The sequence below is a fragment of the Taurulus bubalis genome (genome assembly GCF_910589615.1).
Source record: "Taurulus bubalis genome assembly, chromosome: 1".
Taxonomy (NCBI): domain Eukaryota; kingdom Metazoa; phylum Chordata; class Actinopteri; order Perciformes; family Cottidae; genus Taurulus; species Taurulus bubalis.
In genome coordinates, this window is record NC_136589.1 from 33,493,007 (window position 1) to 33,512,094 (window position 19,088).

Sequence of the window (19,088 nt, forward strand, 5' to 3'; positions counted from 1 at the left end):
TAAAGCTTGTTTTTCACAGCATAAATTGGAAATTATATATATATATATATATATAAATATATATGTGTATGTGTGTGAAGAGAGACCATTCCAATGTTTGCTTATCACAGCTTTTTCTCTTTTTTTGCATAAAATGTTGGTCAAGTCCTGATTGAAAATGTTTTTTTTTTCTTTTAATATATATATATCCTCTTGATTGATATTAATTCATCTAAAAGGTTTTCACAGGCAAGAGTTCAGTTCTGTTTTTGTTGTCTTGGGTGTATGTAATAGCTCCTCGTCGTCGCAACACCCTGTTTTCTTTTGCAGAGGGGGATGGCGGTGCGTAATTTTTTTTGGGGGGGTGGTGTTGAGTTTTCCTATGGCCCCTCCCCCGGAGTTAGGATGAGGCCACGCCCCCTGCTGGAAGCCCCTCCGCCCGCTGCTATGTGGAGTCCTGATTGACAGCTTTTCCTCCATTCATGGTGGGAGTCCCTGAGCTCTTCCTGGAGCGGTGCTTGTCCTCTATCTCATGCATTGATGGCTCCCTGTACATACAAACTGTAGGAGGAGGATGAGGAGGAGGAGGAGGAGGAGGAGGAGACAACAGGACAAAGAGAGGAGGAGCTCAAAAAGGGGACAATGGAGAACAAATTGAAGAGATGGATGTGGAGATAGAGACAAGGTCAGGTGTGAGGCTGGAGGGACACTTTTACCAGGCAGGAAATTCGGGCCATGTAAGCACTTTTTTTGTCACATTGCTTGACAAGTTTTAATGAGATCAAACACTACTCTCACTAGAAACACGTTAGAGGTCATATTAAAAATAAACTCACAACAGCGAAAGAAATGCACAAAATGTATGAATGAGGGTGTTCTCCTTGAGTCTGACTGTCAAAACAATAGACTTAAATAAATAGTTCAGCATTTTGGGAAATATATACATTTTCTTCTTTTTTTGGTAGAGAGCTAGATGAGATCAATACCAAAAATAAGTCTGATTGAATAGAAGTCTATGAAAAAAGAATCCTACTGCACACTTGATTTATTATCTTAGTAATATTGTAAACATAAGTTTATGGTCTCAATCGCAAGCTTTAAGTCTATTTGAATACAGCATGGTGTTTATTTAATAAATGATGGTCCCATTTAGAGAAGGATGCCTAAAACTATTTAAAAATGTCAAAACCTATTAACTTCAAAGCACTAATTTCGATAATGGAACTTTTTAGAGAATGAAAAATACAAAGGTAATCGATCACATTAAATGCACAATACTGTCATAGCAGGATCATGTTTTAATAAAAAAAACTCCTTGTTGCACTGCGGGACTAAGAAAGGATTATCTTATTTTATCTTATCTTATCTTATCTTATATACTATCTGAAACTAAACATTTGTTCAGTATCCTTCTTGATTGTTTTGGGCTTGGTTGGATAAAAACCAGACTTGAAAATGTAACACTTTACATTAGGCATAGACATAATTGTTTTGCCTTAGGATACACAGAGAGTTTTAACCACTGCAACCACTGCAAAATGTTAATTGTGCTGGATTAAAGACCGTAAATAGTTTTCATACCATGTCGTCATGTAATGGGTAGGATATCTGAAATGTCTTGGAGTGCTTTTTTGAAGTAATTACCAGCATTACACCCAATTTATAGTAAACTAGAAGGATGTGCATAAATAACCACAAAAAGGAACAAACCAAACATAACAAAGACCACTTTAAAACTGTTCCAAAAGCATTGTGTCTTTCTCATACCTTCGATGGGCCTGGGCACAAAGTGTGACGAGGGCTTAGTCTTCTTGACCCGGTTGCCCTTCATGACTTGTCCCTCCTTGGTGAGGCCGAGGAACCAGGCCCGGCCCGACTCCTGCTGACGGTACACAGTGGACGAGTAGATCACATAGTAGTTCTCAAAAACAGACTCCTTGAACTTGCACTCAGGTGTGAACATCTCCTGCAACAAAAAAAAGAGACCAAGGATATAGCTAATATACAAACATAAAAAATTAATTGTTTGTATCTGCATGAATACAAATGTAACCAGCAACAAAACAGACAGAAGGATGATTTTAATGAAGTTTCATTCCAGGAAAAAAAGAAAGCTGTGTCTGTTTCACTCTGCCAATATTGGCTCTCATCACCAGCATGTGTACACTGCCAAGGTCAGTAAACATACTGTATTCATACACACAAACACACATACACATATCCTTGAAGTCTAAGTAATGATAGTCGTATTAGAATAATGGTGAACAACAATGGAATATTGGGATCTCTCTGCTTCATTATCAGAGGAGCAAGTCAAGGAAAAACTCAAGGGGACACACAGGAGGTGGAGAGGAATGACAGGAAAAAGGGGACGAGACCAGATATTTGATACACTGTCGGGGAGAAGAGCGGTGTTAGATTAACCGTTATTATCAAGACAGTTCAGCAGATAAAATCATGCTCTCCACTGTCTTACCCCTCACAAATCGAAGATGCATTCATTTGTGAACTTGATGGAGATAATGGTGGAACAGCTGGCTTGGTGGATCTTGTGCTGCTTCCATGTCTCGTATTGTACTATCTGTGTGTGTTTGGGGATTCTGTGATTTCATTCATTAATATCTCTTGTGGGGTTATGTGCCCAGTTGTCTAGTTGCTTTCTGCTGGAGGTGACTGTTTATGTGTGTGTGTGTGTGTGTGCGTGTGCGTGTGTGTGTGTGTGTGTGTGTGTGTGTGTGTGTGTGTGTGTGTGTGTGTGTGTGTGTGGAGATGCTTGAAAAGTTCTGTTATTAGAAATAATAAAAGAATTATCAGCTACCCGTTGCTAACCATGCAGACAGACTTTGAAAAGTATGGAGCTCGCAAGGGGCCCTCTACAGAAAAATGACAAAAAAAAGGACAAAATGTATTAATCTGTGCTCAATTTAATTAAAGCGCTCCCACATTTTGGTAGATTTCTGCACACAAGATAAATGTACAGAGAGCAAGCACAACAGCCCAGCCTTTCTCCCCGAGGCATGAAGTGCAGTGCACTTACCTAAGGAAACCTACATACATCCAACAGTAACCATGAAGTTTACTGGGGCCTTCCAATAAACCAACTATGAAGTCAAAATTAAGAGGCTGGATCTATGAAGAAACACTGTTGTGCTCTAGTAAATAATGTAATCATAATTACATTGTTTGTATAGATATGAGTGTTGATCACACAGCATGGTAAACAAGATGGGGTTGGGGGTTTAACCACATCGCCGTGATTGCCAGTTGCGTTGGTAGCAGGGTGACCTGTCCCTCCCTGCAGTGAGTACCAAGGACATGGGATCGGGTTGGAGGCATACATTTCAGAGATGTTTATCTCTAAACCTGTGCCAATTAAATCTAATCTATCTACATAGTTAGATACGACTAGTGGTAAGTGAGGAAATATGTTTTTTGGTTATTCAGGTAAAATGACCCCTTCAAAGCTGTTTGTGGGAAAACTATTATTTCACCAAATCTAAAGTGTGTGACATGTTGAACGGATTTATTTTTTGGCCACCTTGACACATTATCACCGTAGGCCCTGATCACACAAATGTGTTGCTAGAAAGGGGATCCCTAGAGACGCATCGCTAAAAACCTGAAATCAAAACAATAAGGTTACAAATATCAAGAAAGACTAGTAGGAAATCCGTTAGGTAATGTGTGGGTTTGTCACTATCAACTTTTCACATTACATGTAGTAATTTGACTTATTGTTAATGTCAAATTATAGATTTGTGCCACTTTCGCCCAATCGCATGACATTTAGCTAAATGAGTCGCAGTGTGTGTGTGTGTGTGTGTGTGTGTGTGTGTGTGTGTGTGTGTGTGTGTGTGTGTGTGACCGCTCATTTATAAGACACAGCAGCGCATAGCAGGCTGTGTAAAGGACTCTGGGAAGGTTAGGTCACATGGTCGGATGTGCGTGGAAATGTCTCGCTGGTCGGCAGGAGGGAGGACAAGCTCTGTGGAGAGCTGGCGGCTGACTATCTGGGCCTGCTGACACAATGTCAAACGGCAGCCGTCTCTGGCTCAGTGGGGGCACTGGGTGGCAAGTCCTCCCTGTCTGGCTGCCTGTGGGTTTATGTGTGAATGTATGTGTTTGCGTGGGTAGGAGGCAGACAGTGATACATTACACACCAGCAGGCGTTTTCCCTTCTTCATCTGCTTGGAGCCATAATCAGGCCGAGTACACACACACACACACACACACACACACACACACACACACACACACACACACACACACACACAAGTGCGCTGCAGAATCCTACCCTTCACAATCAGCCACTTTCGCTTTGCTGACACGCAGTAGAATTTCCTACAAATTTATCCACAAGGGCAACACTCTGTTACTGTCCGGGAAAAGGCGAGGAGCAGTTTAAAAAGCACCCCGACTGTGGCTCGGCAATGATAGGGGTGGAATGTAAGTGACTTTGAAGTCTTTGACAGAGCACCATGTTGGTGGATGACGGAGTGGAATTATGAGGTGAAGAGACGAGGCCTGAGTCTCTACTGATTAATGGGATCTTCTTAATGGACACGTGTGAACCACAGAGGTAAGGAAACGCACAGATATACACACTGGCGAACGGCGGCATGCACACACATACGCAACGCAAAGCGGGTTTGCTTCCTCTGCCAAGAAAACACAATCAACCAAAGTTTGTTACCGCAGCAAAACAAGGATTTTTTTAAGAAGCTGTGTCACATGTCAGCACTAACAGGCTGTGCTCATTAATGATAAACTATTTACAAGGACGCTTATTTATATTCTGTGGTGATCTGAAGGAGAGAGGCGATGGACTTGTGAGACTGCTGACGCTAACATGAGGGAGTTGAAGATAAATCAACACAGTAAACAAACACTATAAAGCTGGGAACAGAATATACTGCACATGTTTTACCAGTTTCAGCACACAACAATTTCATTTATTTGTTTTACCAAAGACTTAATTATAGCAACTCCTCCTTGTTTAAATTAGTTTTTACCACCAGTAAAACCAGGGGCAATGATTTGATGAGCAGGTCTGCACTTTGTTTGCATCTCGTGCTCTGAAAGTACTTACACAAATATGTGGGTGATGGAAAGTAAGTGATGGAAAGTAATTAAGTACACTACCTCAAGTACTTTAATTAAATTAAATGTTTGAGGTACTTGTACTTGAGTATTCCCATTTTATGGTATGTTGTACTTTGACTCCACCTCAGTTCAGAGGATGAAGAAGCCATTCATTATTTGCTCCACCACATTTGTTACCTTTAAATACATGTTACTTTGCAGATTCATATTAATAACACAAAATATAATCAACAAATAAAAGATGATACATTATTGTGGATAAAGATACGATTTAACCAGATGTACTGATCCCTAATGAGCCATTCTGCATAATGATGCTTTTTCTTTTGGTATTAGTATATTTAGATGCTAATTTATGATGTTGATAAGTTTTCAATGTAGTGAGTCCCAGGTCGTTTGAGTGGGTCCCCCAAAAAGTTTGTGTTTTTTGACAAATTGTACTGTTCTATTTATGTTTGATGTTATATGGTTCTAATTATGATTCAACTTAAATTCAAAATCTGAAAACTTTGTCCACAAAACATGACAAATCAGTCGTGAAAAGCTGTCCTCTTACACTCTGGTGATAACATTTAAGAGCAAGGGCATTTAGTTTTGCCTGCACTGATGGAGATTAGGGGGGTCTTTGCCCCTACTAATGTTCGCCCTTGTCCTGCATTGCAAATGAGAATGGATGAAAAAAAAAAAGGATTGGAACAGTGGGTAAGTATGCTTCACATAGAAATAGGTGTAGGAGTGAACATTCTGATGGCAACTCCTTTTAATGTTTTAAATATTTTAAATAGTGGAATGCTAGGTTTTCAAAGTGAATATTTAAAATAAAAGTGCAAGAACTGTGTTGAGAAATAAATATCTACACTATCAAAACAAATCTATTGACAAAAACACTATGTGTGAACTCTTCTTAAATATGATATGTTAATAACAACTGTGTGTGGTGTTTTTACACAAAATTACTTTTATCAAGTAATAAAATGCGAGGCCAGAGGTTGGTCTTACTTTACTGTACAGATTTAGAAATCAGCTTCAGTAGCGGAACATTTAGGACAAACTATATTATTAATACCGACTAGAAGTTGACTAAATGTTGAATGGTTATTGATAGCACAGTGAGTGGCTCTCACCATCTGTTTAAAGAGTCGAAAGCTGTTCTGGGCTTAGAGCAGCCACTCAACCTCTGTGCTAAAGACGCTAGCCTAGCTTCTTTGCAACCATAACAAGGCCGGAAGAACATTCGCCACCATTCCCTATTTGTATGATCGGTGGATCGATAATCTCGGTGGTTTGTGGGGAGAGTCAAGTGTACTTTGATAATTACAAATAATATTAGACATTCGGTGTACCGCTTGTTAAAAGAATCTACACAGGTGAAACTGGTAGCTTACAAACTACAATTTATCAGCATAAGCCATCTAGGTAAAAGCAGCAAATCTACGGTCATGTATCCTTTGCAAGAACAGGGTCGAGGTTTACTTATGTGGGACTGGAGGGTGACAACAAATGGACTAGAACTCAATGTCAGGGTAAAGAAAGAAAATGGATTGGCAGTTTGCAAACAATACATTATCTGGATCTTAACAGAATCCTAATTATATTCATGGTGGGTTTGGAGGTATATTGGATTTTTTAGCTTGTAAATAATAAAGCGGTTAAACCTCTTCCACTAAAATATGCATGGTTTTGATTAAAAGGGCTGTTTCTCCTAACCTTTATTTAACTATATTATTTCTTGCTTATGATTTCTTTGACATTAGTACTATATTCACTATTATTATTGAATGATGTATTTCTTTATAGCACTTGAATCCGTTGATGGTTCAGCTATTCTCCAATATTAAGGATTGGAAGGAGCCTTTACTTCAGCTATTGCATCCTGAATCCAAATTAGACACTGGCACCATCTGAGGAGAGAGGCAGCTCTCCGGCTCTGCATTAAGGAGACCTGCTGCTGCCGAAAGGCATCCATTTGACTTTGGAATAAGCAGAGGATATGGGGGCGGGGGCTGAGCCACTGGTGTATCAGAGAGAGGTGGCCTGCCATGAAACTCCCGGGGAGCTCATCATTATTCTGGGAGAGAGATTCAGGTCGGGGATTGTCTAGACGTTACTTTAACTGAAAAATGGTCTTTCTCACTTTTCTATTCTTCTTCCCCCCTCCTCCTTCCTTGTTTAGCATTGTGTTTGTCGTACTCTGAAAGTCAATCACTTTCACTGAAGGTTCTGTTCTGTCCTTCCCCGAACTTCCTCCGGAGAGGACATTGATGATTGATGTCTAATTTCCTGATACTCTTTACTTACTTTACTTTTTTGCCTCCCTTCACCTCGAGAGCACCGTCATTAGCACCATCATCACAAACAAGCAATTGTATTATGTGCATGTGCACGAAAGCTAAAGCAGTAAATTGACAGAACATTTTGATCATCAATTAGTTGTCCTTGACCAAAGAAATTATTATTCGACTTTCACTTTTGTCGACTAATCAACTCGGTGATTTAATTGACAGATCTGTAAAACTGAGTTTCTCTACGAAGAATCACAGAAAAGCACCACTTTAAGTCTTTACCAAAGAAGAGACGTTTTTTGGAAATAAGACATTCAGCATAATAAACGACTAATCTACTAAAGAAATCTTTAGGCCAATTAGTCAACTAATTGACTAAGAGGGAACAGCCCTATCAATGATAGGGCTGCCAGTTAATAGACTAAATAATTAAGCAACAAAGTGGAAACAAAATAGTCTTCGGAATAAACTATCATTAGTTGCAGCCCTAATGCACCCAGGAACTCAAATCTCACAAAGACTTCACTCAAGTTTTAATTCAACGGTCCTAACTTTTGTTCGAGACAGAAAAGATCAAGACGTTGAAGGGGACGGGGGAGGGACTACTCACAAAACATTAGCTTTTGTCACCCAAACAACATCTGAAATCACTCCTTGAACTTCCACGCCAACTCCCTCGCAGTCGTCCCTCAGGGCCTTAAGTGAAGGTTTTACCGCGACACATTATTTTGTAATAATAATAAGCAGTAAAAATGAGTAGCCGATTGAACAGTTCAGAGGCCGCTGTGCGTGTGGCTATGGACAGATATACCTGTTTGTGATAGATGAATAGATGCGCTGGATGCACAGAGAACAGTGGTTACTGCTGTGCAGTAAACTAGGTCATATAGAGAAGTGTTATAAATAATGGAAGGGAGCTCTTCATTGTAGATGCTCTACCCTCACGCACTTCATCGCTAAACCCTCCACACAAGTGTTATCACCCTGCTCACCCGTTGCTATATCAGCTTCCAATCTGCAACAGCCACGACAGTGAGCTCTGCACTCCCGGCAAGAAAAGCCAACCAGCGACCAGCATGTAAGTTTCCACTTAATTGATGAACCATAAGATTCAGCTAGATACCTGACTCCTAGATGAAAGACGGAGAGAAAGGCTTCCCAAAGGAAGCAACACAACAACTGCTCAGAATCATCTCCTATAGAAGACGAAGTTCGACGTATTTCCCCCCTAATAAGACAAAGCAGCAGGGAGAGAAAAAGAAAAACAAGGGAGTGTTTGAGGGGTAGAAGGATATCCCTGAGTAATTATCTCCCTGGGGATAATCAAGAAAGAGTGCCGTGCATCGCGGTTCTCAGATGTTAGGCAGACGAAATAAGACAACAAAACAAGTGGTGAGAGACCTTGCGGTTTGGAGAGGCAAAAGAGTGAAATGGAGACGTTTGAATTAGAGAGATAATAGCGAATAAGCGAGGAAGGTGCAGGGGAGAAAATATAAAGATCTGGACAAATAACAGTCAAAGTAAAAGTGTAAGTAATAAGACGATGATAGTAAAGGATTTATTTTATAGCGGCAATGGCATCATGAGAGCTCTCATAAAAGTGTGAATAAAGAAAAACAATTCTCCTTTACAGTCCTCTTGCAGTTCAGTGTCTATCGCAAACATAATCTGTATTGGTAAATTAAACGGGTAAACAAGGGGAGTTGGAGAGAGAAACAGGCTATTTGAGCTTTGCATGCTAATGTATTCCCTTTATGAACACTCTGTGGCTCCTCAAGGCTTATGAGTCTTCCTGTGATCTAGCCCACCCGTGTTCTGCTCACAAATGCATGCTAATTGTCCATGCTTCACATCTGAGGAGCCGGACTTCCTCCATATAGCCAGAGAGCTTGTTCACTGCGTGGCTTTGATTAAAATGGACTTTTAGCTCTTGCTACAAATACCTTTTTCCTTCTGACCAACATAATTTAAAAAAAAAAAAAAATTAATTATGATTTTAAAAAGTCCTGAATCACTTTGAATGAATTTTAATCATGACACGAATGATGATTTCACCAAGGAAGTGTGTGTGGGAGGTCATGCAGCAACTCCAACTTGTGGTCTATTTAATGAATTGAAAGACTTTAGTTTGACGTAGATAGGTGGGTGGAGGGTTATTATAAGCCTCATAGTAAGGCTGTGAATTGTGCACTTGTTTATGAGCATTTAGTTATGAATGAATACCTGAGTGAGTCATAACAGCCTGCGCATGTATCGTACGTCCTTCTCTGAACTTTCGAGAGTCATACTGGGCGAGAATGCTTGCTCTACTGAAGTGATGGCGCTGAATTTATTTGACTTTTAAAAAAGAAATGTTGATGTTTGCCTCAAAATGTTCTCCGACCTCTCGCGCAGTAAAGTGGCAGATACAGTATAACGCACACTGGCTTTACTCTGTTCTTCACGGATTTTACGAGTACTTTGAGAAAGAAAACGTTTGTGAATTCCAGCTTTTGCCAGACATTTGTCATAGCTGTCTGGCGATCAAATGTCCGCCACAATGTCCCTCAGCCGAGGTTTGTGGGTAACGCAGCCCTCCCATCCTCTTCTGTCTTCGTAGCACCATGAGACTTATATAACCATGCCAACCATGGATATCTTCCTGTCTCTAAAGCTCTGCCTATGCCTGCACCCCATTTCTCTCTCTCACACACACACACACACACACACACACACACACACACACACACACACACACACACACACACACACACACACACACACACACACAAACATCTTCCACTGCAGCTCATTTCCAAAAAACGTGCTCCAGAAGCATCTCCTCATCCTCAATGCATTAGCCATGACTTAATGTTTTCTGTGACTGGGTCCACATCATGTGCTCCTCATATTTTACACTGCAGATACAATATCTGCTTTCATGACATTACTCCCCCACTGAGTCTTGCAATTATAAAAAATGCGGTGAAATAATTCCAATATTTTTTAGGACTTATGTAATCATGCAGTATATTTGGCTCATATAACAAAGACACGGAACGAGTGAAATGTTTCACAGCTCAGATTGCATTCATCTAAAAAGGACATTTTTTGCAGTGTATCTCCGTTTATGATTCAGAATCAGGATGACAAAGTTAAACAAAGCAACACCATCAGCATCAAAAGCACAATGAAATTCTGTGAAATTTTCGGTTTACAGCTGCTACATAACGAACCTCCACTAGTAACCAGTAAAATAAAAAGAGGCCATTTCAAAAAAGGTCTGAGCACTGAACTTGATGTCAAATTAAATGTAAAACATGCGCGGTGCGGCTTCAACAATAAAAAAAGATGGGGGGGTTGGGGGATAAGCACTGCACAGCAAAACAAAGGCACATCTGAAGAGCTTTCGAACAGAGCAGATATGAAAGGGCTTAGAAGAGTCTTTTCTGCAGTGGGATATTAAGAGAGACAACATACGGAACAAAACACAACACGTGTAAATGAACAAACGCACATGCACAACCTGACAACAGGACTGGAGCAAGAGGCCGTATCTTACCGAGCGGTAGAGCATGCCCTCTCCATTCATGCCAATGTAGAAGCCGCTCTTCAATCCCTGGATGGCCACCACTCTCAGACCCACGGGAATCAGATTAAACAGGGCTGCAGAACAGACAGAGGGAGGTTGAGGGAGGGAGGCACAGACGGACAGATACAAAGAGACATCAGACAGAAAGGACAGAATAGGACAGTAGAGTTTCCACTTTCCAACTCTCGTAAACATGACATTGTCTGAGTAAAGTGAGGAACATAAACAATGGGAACATTGATGCAACATTGAAGCATTAACGTGAAAGCCGAAACCCAGAACCTTCACGTCCAAAAAAAGATGGCAGAGAATCCAACGATAATTAATATAAGCAGCTACCCATAGATGATTAAGAATATATTCAATGTTTACTAAAGGGATGAAATTACACTTGAATGTAGCACAGAATTACATGGATTTTGCTAAATTTTATTTTTTATTTAACCTTTATTTAACCCATTGTCCATTGAGATTAAAAATCTCTTTTTCGAGGGAGACCTGGCCAAGACAGGCAGCAGCATAAAAAACACATAGCTATAGACAGAAAACACAGAACAAGACAAGTTAAAAGAAACTCAAAGCTAAGAGCTAAGAGACAGTGACGTAGAGTTAATTTAAGAAACATTTACATTTTTGGGAACCTGCCTCTATTTCTTTCATTCGACATTTAAAAGCAGTCAGTGGTCAGTTTAAGAGATTCCCAACCACACACAACATGAAAACTAAAGATTAAATGTATTCAAGGCAAGATAACATTCTGCAACATATTCCATGATGAGGGGGCAGAGTACCCAAAAGCCCTTTTTCCCATTTCCGTTCTGGCATTTGGGACAGTGAGCATAAAAAAGTCCAGAGATCGCAAAGAATATTGTCCGACACTTCTCTGGTTGATGCAAACACACAGATAGTTTGGGAGCAGACCAAGGATTGCCTTATAAATAAGGGTGTAACAATGAGAGAGCCTACGGGTGGCCAAAGCAGGCCATCCTACCGAAGAGTATAACTCACAGTGGTGAGTCAGAGCCTTACAGTTTGTAATGAACCGCAGCGAAGCATGGTAAGCTGCGTCCACCCTACGAAGACAGTTAGCAGAGGCATGCATATAAAGAAGATCACCATAGTCCAACACAGGTAAAAAAGTAGCAGCAACTAATTGCTTTTTTACATTATTGGAAAAGCACAGCTTATTTTGAAAATAAAAACCCAGTTTTAACCTCAACTTTTTCACCAGGTACTGTACATGTGGCTGAAAAGTGAGGGAGTCATCAATCAGAATACTCAGATATTTATAAGAGTCAACGACCTCTATTTCACTCCCTTCAAGAGTGACCACCGAAGGGATATTCTGTGGCCTACTCCGACTGTTTGAAAACAACATAGGTTTAGTCTTATCTGTATTTAAAACAAGTTTCAGTTGAAAAAGGGTATCTTGAACAACATTAAAAGCATTTTGCAGGAGATCGATTGCCTACACAAGTGTTGACGCACAGCAATATATCACAGTGCAACAGGTCTGGTTTGATTAGACGTAGTTGGCATCGAGCACGGTAATAAACTGATTGAGTACATGTATTACACTTACTGTTATCTCTGGAAAACTTCTCCTGGAAAAAAAATGTTCATATTGAAAAGTTCAATTGACTGTGACTTTCATTGGCTCCCGTTTGATGAAGGGGTGAGGACTTTCTTTATTCCCTGTATTGTTGGGAGGATTGTTATGCAAGTGGCGGTGGAGACTATCATATAAAGCTGGCTGGGACGAGAGGAGATGTGACAACACAGGTACCGTATGTCCTCCAAACAGATTCAATTTCACTCGATAGATATTGACGCGCTGCTTTCGCCTGCCAATGGTTTACTCTGCCCTTAGGCCACTGGTACAGGTGATACACACTGGCCACTCTTGCAGTTTTGTATACCCTTGAGGGGCCAGATCTTTGGGATAGGCCTACTCTAGCAGAATGTGAGTCCATTAGCACCTTACGTTTTGTTTTCTCAGGCTGTTCAATCTCTCTTTTCTGTCATAACTCTCTCCTTCCCCTCTATCCCTTCCCCTGCTCCTCTTTCCGTTTGCCTTTCATAGCTGCTGCTCAGATGACTAGTGTCGCTCAGACGCAGAGCCCACAATTCTGTCACTTATCACTAAAACCCAGCAATGTTCCACCCTGGACCACCTTCCCCGACCAAAACATAGTCCAGCTTTTTCTGAGCGGTCATACATGCAAAAGGGCCCTCGACAGACTCACCATAATGGCTTGGCTTGGAAAGTGGTAGTAAAAGAGGCACATAATAATATGACATAATATGACACGCTAGTCCACCATTTTGCTATAATTATGATCTGCGATCCCTGCAGTAATCGGCTAAAGGCAAATCCTGCAAGGAGGCTGAAGAAGTGCATTTGATGTGAAGAATACTGGCGCAGTGGGAAATAAACCCTGTAGGAAAGATTTAGAGAAACACTGAGCCAAACTTCATATGCCAAGGGCACGTCTCCAAATCCAGAGAGAAATGCAAATCTAAAGGTGGGAGAGCTGGTATATACAGTACAAATTCTTATTGATCCAAATAGTGTCATTAATCCAATTTCAATAAAGTACTTTAAATTAGTGACAGGGTCTTCAACAAATAGAAACATGCTTGGTTTCATTTCATCTATCAACCAGGAGCATCAGAGACAGATGGAGTGTGAACGCCTGTGTCTCATCACCAGCAATACCTTTCTGGAGCTGCAGCGTGTTCAGGTAATTAAGGCGGGTGATCAACTGACGACAGTCAAATTAATAACTGTTCAAATTTGAACATTGGTGTTAATTAATTGAAGGGTGTTCCGTAGCCCTTGCATTTAGTTAAGCGTAGCGCTGCCAGTCATGCTTTACACACTAAAGCCGTTTTACATACTGCAGTGACACTCTATTATATTACTCCTCACAGTTTACTGAATATTTAGCGTCAAACAAATCTTGAGTTTATGAAAGCTGAATTCCATTTATTTCTTTGTGCATTTCTCCAGCTAAATCTATTTGCTCTGCAGTTGTGTCCTTGTCCCAGCACTAAAAAAAGTGGAATTGAAACGGGCTCAGGTCGCACCTAGTATGCGGCCGCCGTCATGCTCCTCAATCCCATCGCTTCCACTGAGCCTCAATCTGAAAATAAATTACTGTATTCCCTCCGCAGCTGCTGAAGATGCTGCAGGTCAGAGAGTTGAGTGGTTCAAGGGTGAGGGTGATCTATAATTCTGATAATCCAGCCGGGCAATCAATAGTTCAGTGCAAGACATGAATTTTAAATCTTCATCGACCATTTTCATGTCTCCTGATCACTTTTTTCCTTTCTCCTCAAACCTCATTCCTCCCGCTGCACCTCCTGCTCCCTTTCCGTGTCTCGTTTCGGACCATCTCTGAGCTCGAGGCATCTCATATAGAGAATTATTCATTGGGTACAAACGGGGAAGGTGGTATTTTTAGTTTCCTCTGGCTGAATTATTCACTGCATTCCTCCATCCCTGGGACAGCAGGACTGTTTAACACGGGGATTACCTAGAGGTGGGGAAACCCTAACATACAAACAAAAGCTTATCAGCCAAAACCTTTAGAACTCAATGGAGGCTCCAAAAAAACAAACAATGGGCTAAAGGTGCACATTTCTTTTTTTTGTGCTGTAGTCTTTCTTTATGCTATAAGAACCAAAGATCTATCTCCTCATAAAATATAAAGTGGCGAGTGACAGGGAGAGGCCTTTCTTTTCACTGCATGACTGCTACGGTCCAGCAGCTCTGGCTGCAGCTTCATTTAAGATTGGCAGGATATTTTAGAGAAGAAAGGTCATGATTGGTTTCCTGTCTGGCTTCACTCTAGACGGGGGTGTCGTCATTATTCGGCTTTGACGACCATTCTCCGCTGACGCCATCTCTTCCTTGAGCCGTCACTTCCCACAGGTAACTGTTACAAAAGCCTGTATGTTTTGAATGTAGGTTTTCCCTGTTTTTCTGATGCCGTGAGAGTAGAAGTAAGTGTGAAAGCGTTAGGGGTCTATTCCCTGGAGACTATTTATCCACTTTGGAAAGTCGATGGGTGGTGAAATATTGCAAAGAAATGGCTCAGGGAGGGATCTATGTCACTACAAGTGAAGCTGTGGGGCTGCAGTTGTTTCAGGCGATGGGTTTTTCCAGGAAGGAATTTCTGCTGTGTTAATCACACACGCCTCAGAGCCAAATCAATCAAAACAACGTGCCACTTACAATCATGCAGTGAACACAGTAGAAGTGGTTGACTTAGAAAGACAGCGACAGGGATATTGGAATACATTTTTACTTGGGGATAGAAATTAGAATACAAGATGCTCCCATAAATAATGTATTTACTTACTGTGAAAGGTATACTTTGGAGAGAACTGAATTTATAAACCAGCTAAGTAGGTTTTGACACGTTTATGTTAACAGTTATATCCTAGAGATACTATTGCATTAGAAGATGTGGAAAAGAGGGCATTCTACCATTTAAAATGGCATGCTTTTTATATTGATAATCCAATTCAACGAGGGGATTTTCAACTTATTTTGGAGTGCTTTAGGCTGGCATCAATTATGTAAGAATGAACAATGATAAAGCACAACTTATTAAAAACAACCAAGTGACTCATTGCCATTAAGTGTTTTATGCTGGAAGCTGTAGCTTCTGTAATGCTCCACTCACTGTGGTCGCTGTTCTCGTCCTTGCTGCCGTCGATGGTTCCATCCGGCTGCATCTGCAGGTAGAAGCCCTGCTGGCTGAACAGTCGTGTCACGATGCCTTTCAGCTGCGGCTCTGAAACACACACACACACACACACACACACACACACACACACACACACACACACACACAAACCGTCGGCCAAGCCACAGCCCCATCCCCACCAAGAATATGTCAGAACAGCATTCTTAACATTGTGACAGAAACAGTCAAACGAGTTGATACACCTGTGCTTTTAGCTAAGTGTTTTCCCTCTCACGGCTTCTCGCATCAAGCAGTTTAAAATGCTGAAATGTTTTACCAACACATCGTTACACAAAATTAAAATGTACAGCGTTTGATAAATTAAAGAAGGCAAGCTGGCTGTGAGAGATGGAGTGTACTGGGAGAACAATAACAAGACTTTTCACCTTTTAGAATTCTAAGCATTTAAAAACACTTTTCACAAAACTGGTTTTGAATTGCATAATTCAAATATAAAACAATTAAATGCTCAATTATAAGGAACCATTTAAAAAATGTATTGTTCTTGTGGCAGAATCCAGCCTCACCAGTTGCCTGCTAACTCAAAAACAACCATTTCATCCCTTCATTTAACTCTTACCATCTCTCTTGTCATATGTTGTGCTACATAATCCCCCAAATGGCTGTTTGAAGGGCCTTAACAATGATAACACCATGACAGAAATCAATACGATACTTTCTCATAATGTCTTCCTATATCTAGCACAGAAAAAAGACATTTTGCACAATTTTGAAACTGAAGTTTAACATTATAACGTACACTAACATGCCAATGGATTCTTTATTTGGTATGAAGCAACTGTGCATTTTGGGGTTTATAGCCCCGGCATTCAATGAAAGGCATTTTTACAGGGAACACGTTCACCGAAGGGAGTCCAGCGCTTTTTCCTGACAAAAGAAACTGACCTAAAGTTTCCACAAGTTTTTTTTTTTTTCTTTCATTGCAATCACCCTGAACTGACCTCCAACTTTGAGGCTGTGACATCTGGCAACTTGCCAGGGTGCAGCTGGAAGCACTCGCCACTTCAGCGGAGCAGGGGGAACGAGGATTAGCTCGGGGGAAAGAAAAACTCCCGGCCTCAATGCCAGGGAAAAAATGTGTAAAAAGAGTTCATCTGAGGGGAAATGTACGTGCGGTCTCCGCGGCCCATCTAATTTCAGGCAGCTCTTTGGATTTTGTGTAAAGGCAGTAGTCCGAGTCAAATGACACCATTAGCGTAAACAAGATTTTGCCAGATAAAAGAAAGGATAGAGAGTTGGTTGGTATATGTAACCATGTTCATATTTTTCTTAGATGTTACTGTCAATAATGAATCACTGAACTATAATATGTTTGTTTTTGCCACTCCAGATATTTTGAGACGTGCTCCATTGAAATCAGACGTCAACTCGGTTGCCGGATACAACTAATGCACATTCGGCAACTGAAAAGGCTTCCTTTGCAGGGCTCATAGCACGTTCCGATAAATGATGTATGTGATTGCAATAAGAGGATATGAGTGGGCCTGACTGTCCTCCAAGGTCATAACAAGACTTTGTGGTCATGGGCAAAAAAGAAAAACAAGAGCAAAACAAAACACGTTCTAACTTGGTTAGAAGAGAAAAGCAAAGTCAAAGTTTTAGCCAGATCTGTCTTCAACAGTAACAGCAGATGTGAAGTCTTTACTTGAAAGCTGATCACAGCAGTAATTACTGGTGCATATGCCCCTCTTTATATTTTACAGACGACAAGTGAGAGCCCTAGAAAGACTAAGCAGAGTAGTGATGACCCCCAACTAGAGTTGGTTCACCTCAACTGTACATCATCCTGACCATCAGTCCCCGACTCACCTACCCCTGTGGGGCCATCAATTCCTGGGACAGGCCCTTCATCGTCCATCACAGGCAGGGTGAGGAGAATGTGTATGTGTGTGTGTGTGTGTGTGTGTGTGTGTGTGTGTGTGTGTGTGTGTGTGTGAGAGAGAGAGAGAGAGAGAGAGAGAGAGAGAGAGAGAGAGAGAGAGTGTGTGTGTGTGGGAGCGCAAGTACATGAGTGTACACATCAGTAAATCACATGTGATAACTACACTTCCATAAATTAAGACCTCAACGTGGGCCCGAGCAATCGCTGACGGCTCATCAGTTCCAATCATTTAGCAGAGAGTGTGTGCCGTGCGCTTGTGTGTGTGTGCAGATTTAAACAGACTTCATGTCAAACTTCAGAATTTACAACATGTGTTTGTGCAAAAAAAAGAAGAACATCTTTCAGTGGCAACATACAGCAAATCATTCTGTGTGAGTATGGGCCAATAAAACGTCAATAAATATACTTCATACCAATACAGAAGGACAAAAACATTTATGTACTTAGACAAATGGCGTCATGACTGTGAAATGCAGAATGATTGTTACCTGTTCTGATATAGTGTTTGACGGGGAGAAACACAACATATCCATATACACCAAAACACACTATTAGAACCTCTACTACACTTACACGGCAGTACTTGACACATATGTACAGACACACAACAAGTAGCGAGGATAGGATAGAACGACTGATCCGACATTGACTGACAGAGAGAATGAGGCAGGAACAAAATGAGAAGAGGCAGAGCCAAAGACAAATATAGAGAAGCGACAGAGGAGCGACAAACGACTGGCTATAGGAGAGCTTCAGCTACGAGAAAGGGAAAATAAAAGTAAAGTACGAAATTGAACTTAAAAAATCCAACAAGGCAACAGAGAAGGAGGGATGAACGAAGAAAAAAAGAAGAGATCAGCAAGGGAGAGGGTCGTCGGCTGTCAGACAGGTGTTGAAGCCCCCCGCCCCACCCTCCCTCTCCCTCCCTCCCCAACCCTTCCCCCCCTCCCTGGTCGAGGGGGAGTCGACATGGGCGCGAGATGGGGTGGAGACGAGAGGAAACACACCACACACGGATGGAGGCTGAGCTACTGACCTAGCCTGCAGCCCTTATGGGACACCTTTGGAGGTTTCGAGGGTGCATCTTACGAAGTAGGGGGTGGGGTTGGGGTTGGGGATAGAAGGAAAAACAACAGTCTTTTAAACAGGCAGAATTCATAAATTCTCCAGCGAATCGGCTGTTTATATGCAAATATATGGCAAGGCATCAGTGGAAAAGTAAGGATGATCAATTAGAGGAAATACATCTGCTTTCTGTGCGGCCATGTATGTGTCCGTTGAAAGGAGTTATACCTACCTGCCCAACAAACAGTGTCTGGAGTCCTGACTGCCTTGTTGTGTGTCTGTTTGCTGTCTGCTTATGTTTCTATTCGGGCATTTTGTGGCCGTTTTTGGCACTGAGATTGTTGTGTCTGTCTGATAAGGCTGCGCAACAACAGGGTTTTAATTGAGTCTGTCTGTCTGGCTGGCAGGGTGTCTTCTCCCTATGCGCC

General features: G+C 41.3%; 1 protein-coding gene across 3 annotated transcripts in view; it reads right to left on the reverse strand.

Annotated features, from left to right (window-relative positions):
* Positions 1-424: 424 nt before the first annotated feature.
* Positions 425-19,088, reverse strand: part of fgf12a (fibroblast growth factor 12a) — a gene marked incomplete at both ends in the record, with an annotated part of 25,450 nt that continues 6,786 nt past the window's right edge. For 2 of the 3 annotated variants that reach the window (XM_079218998.1, XM_079218997.1), the window contains 4 exons: positions 425-540; positions 1,747-1,945; positions 10,906-11,009; positions 15,630-15,740. In XM_079218998.1, coding sequence (XP_079075124.1) covers positions 425-540; positions 1,747-1,945; positions 10,906-11,009; positions 15,630-15,740 — 530 coding nt within the window. Of the gene's footprint in view, positions 541-1,746; positions 1,946-10,905; positions 11,010-15,629; positions 15,741-18,631; positions 18,680-19,088 lie in introns of all 3 variants that reach the window. The other variant, XM_079218996.1, reaches the window with a different exon arrangement.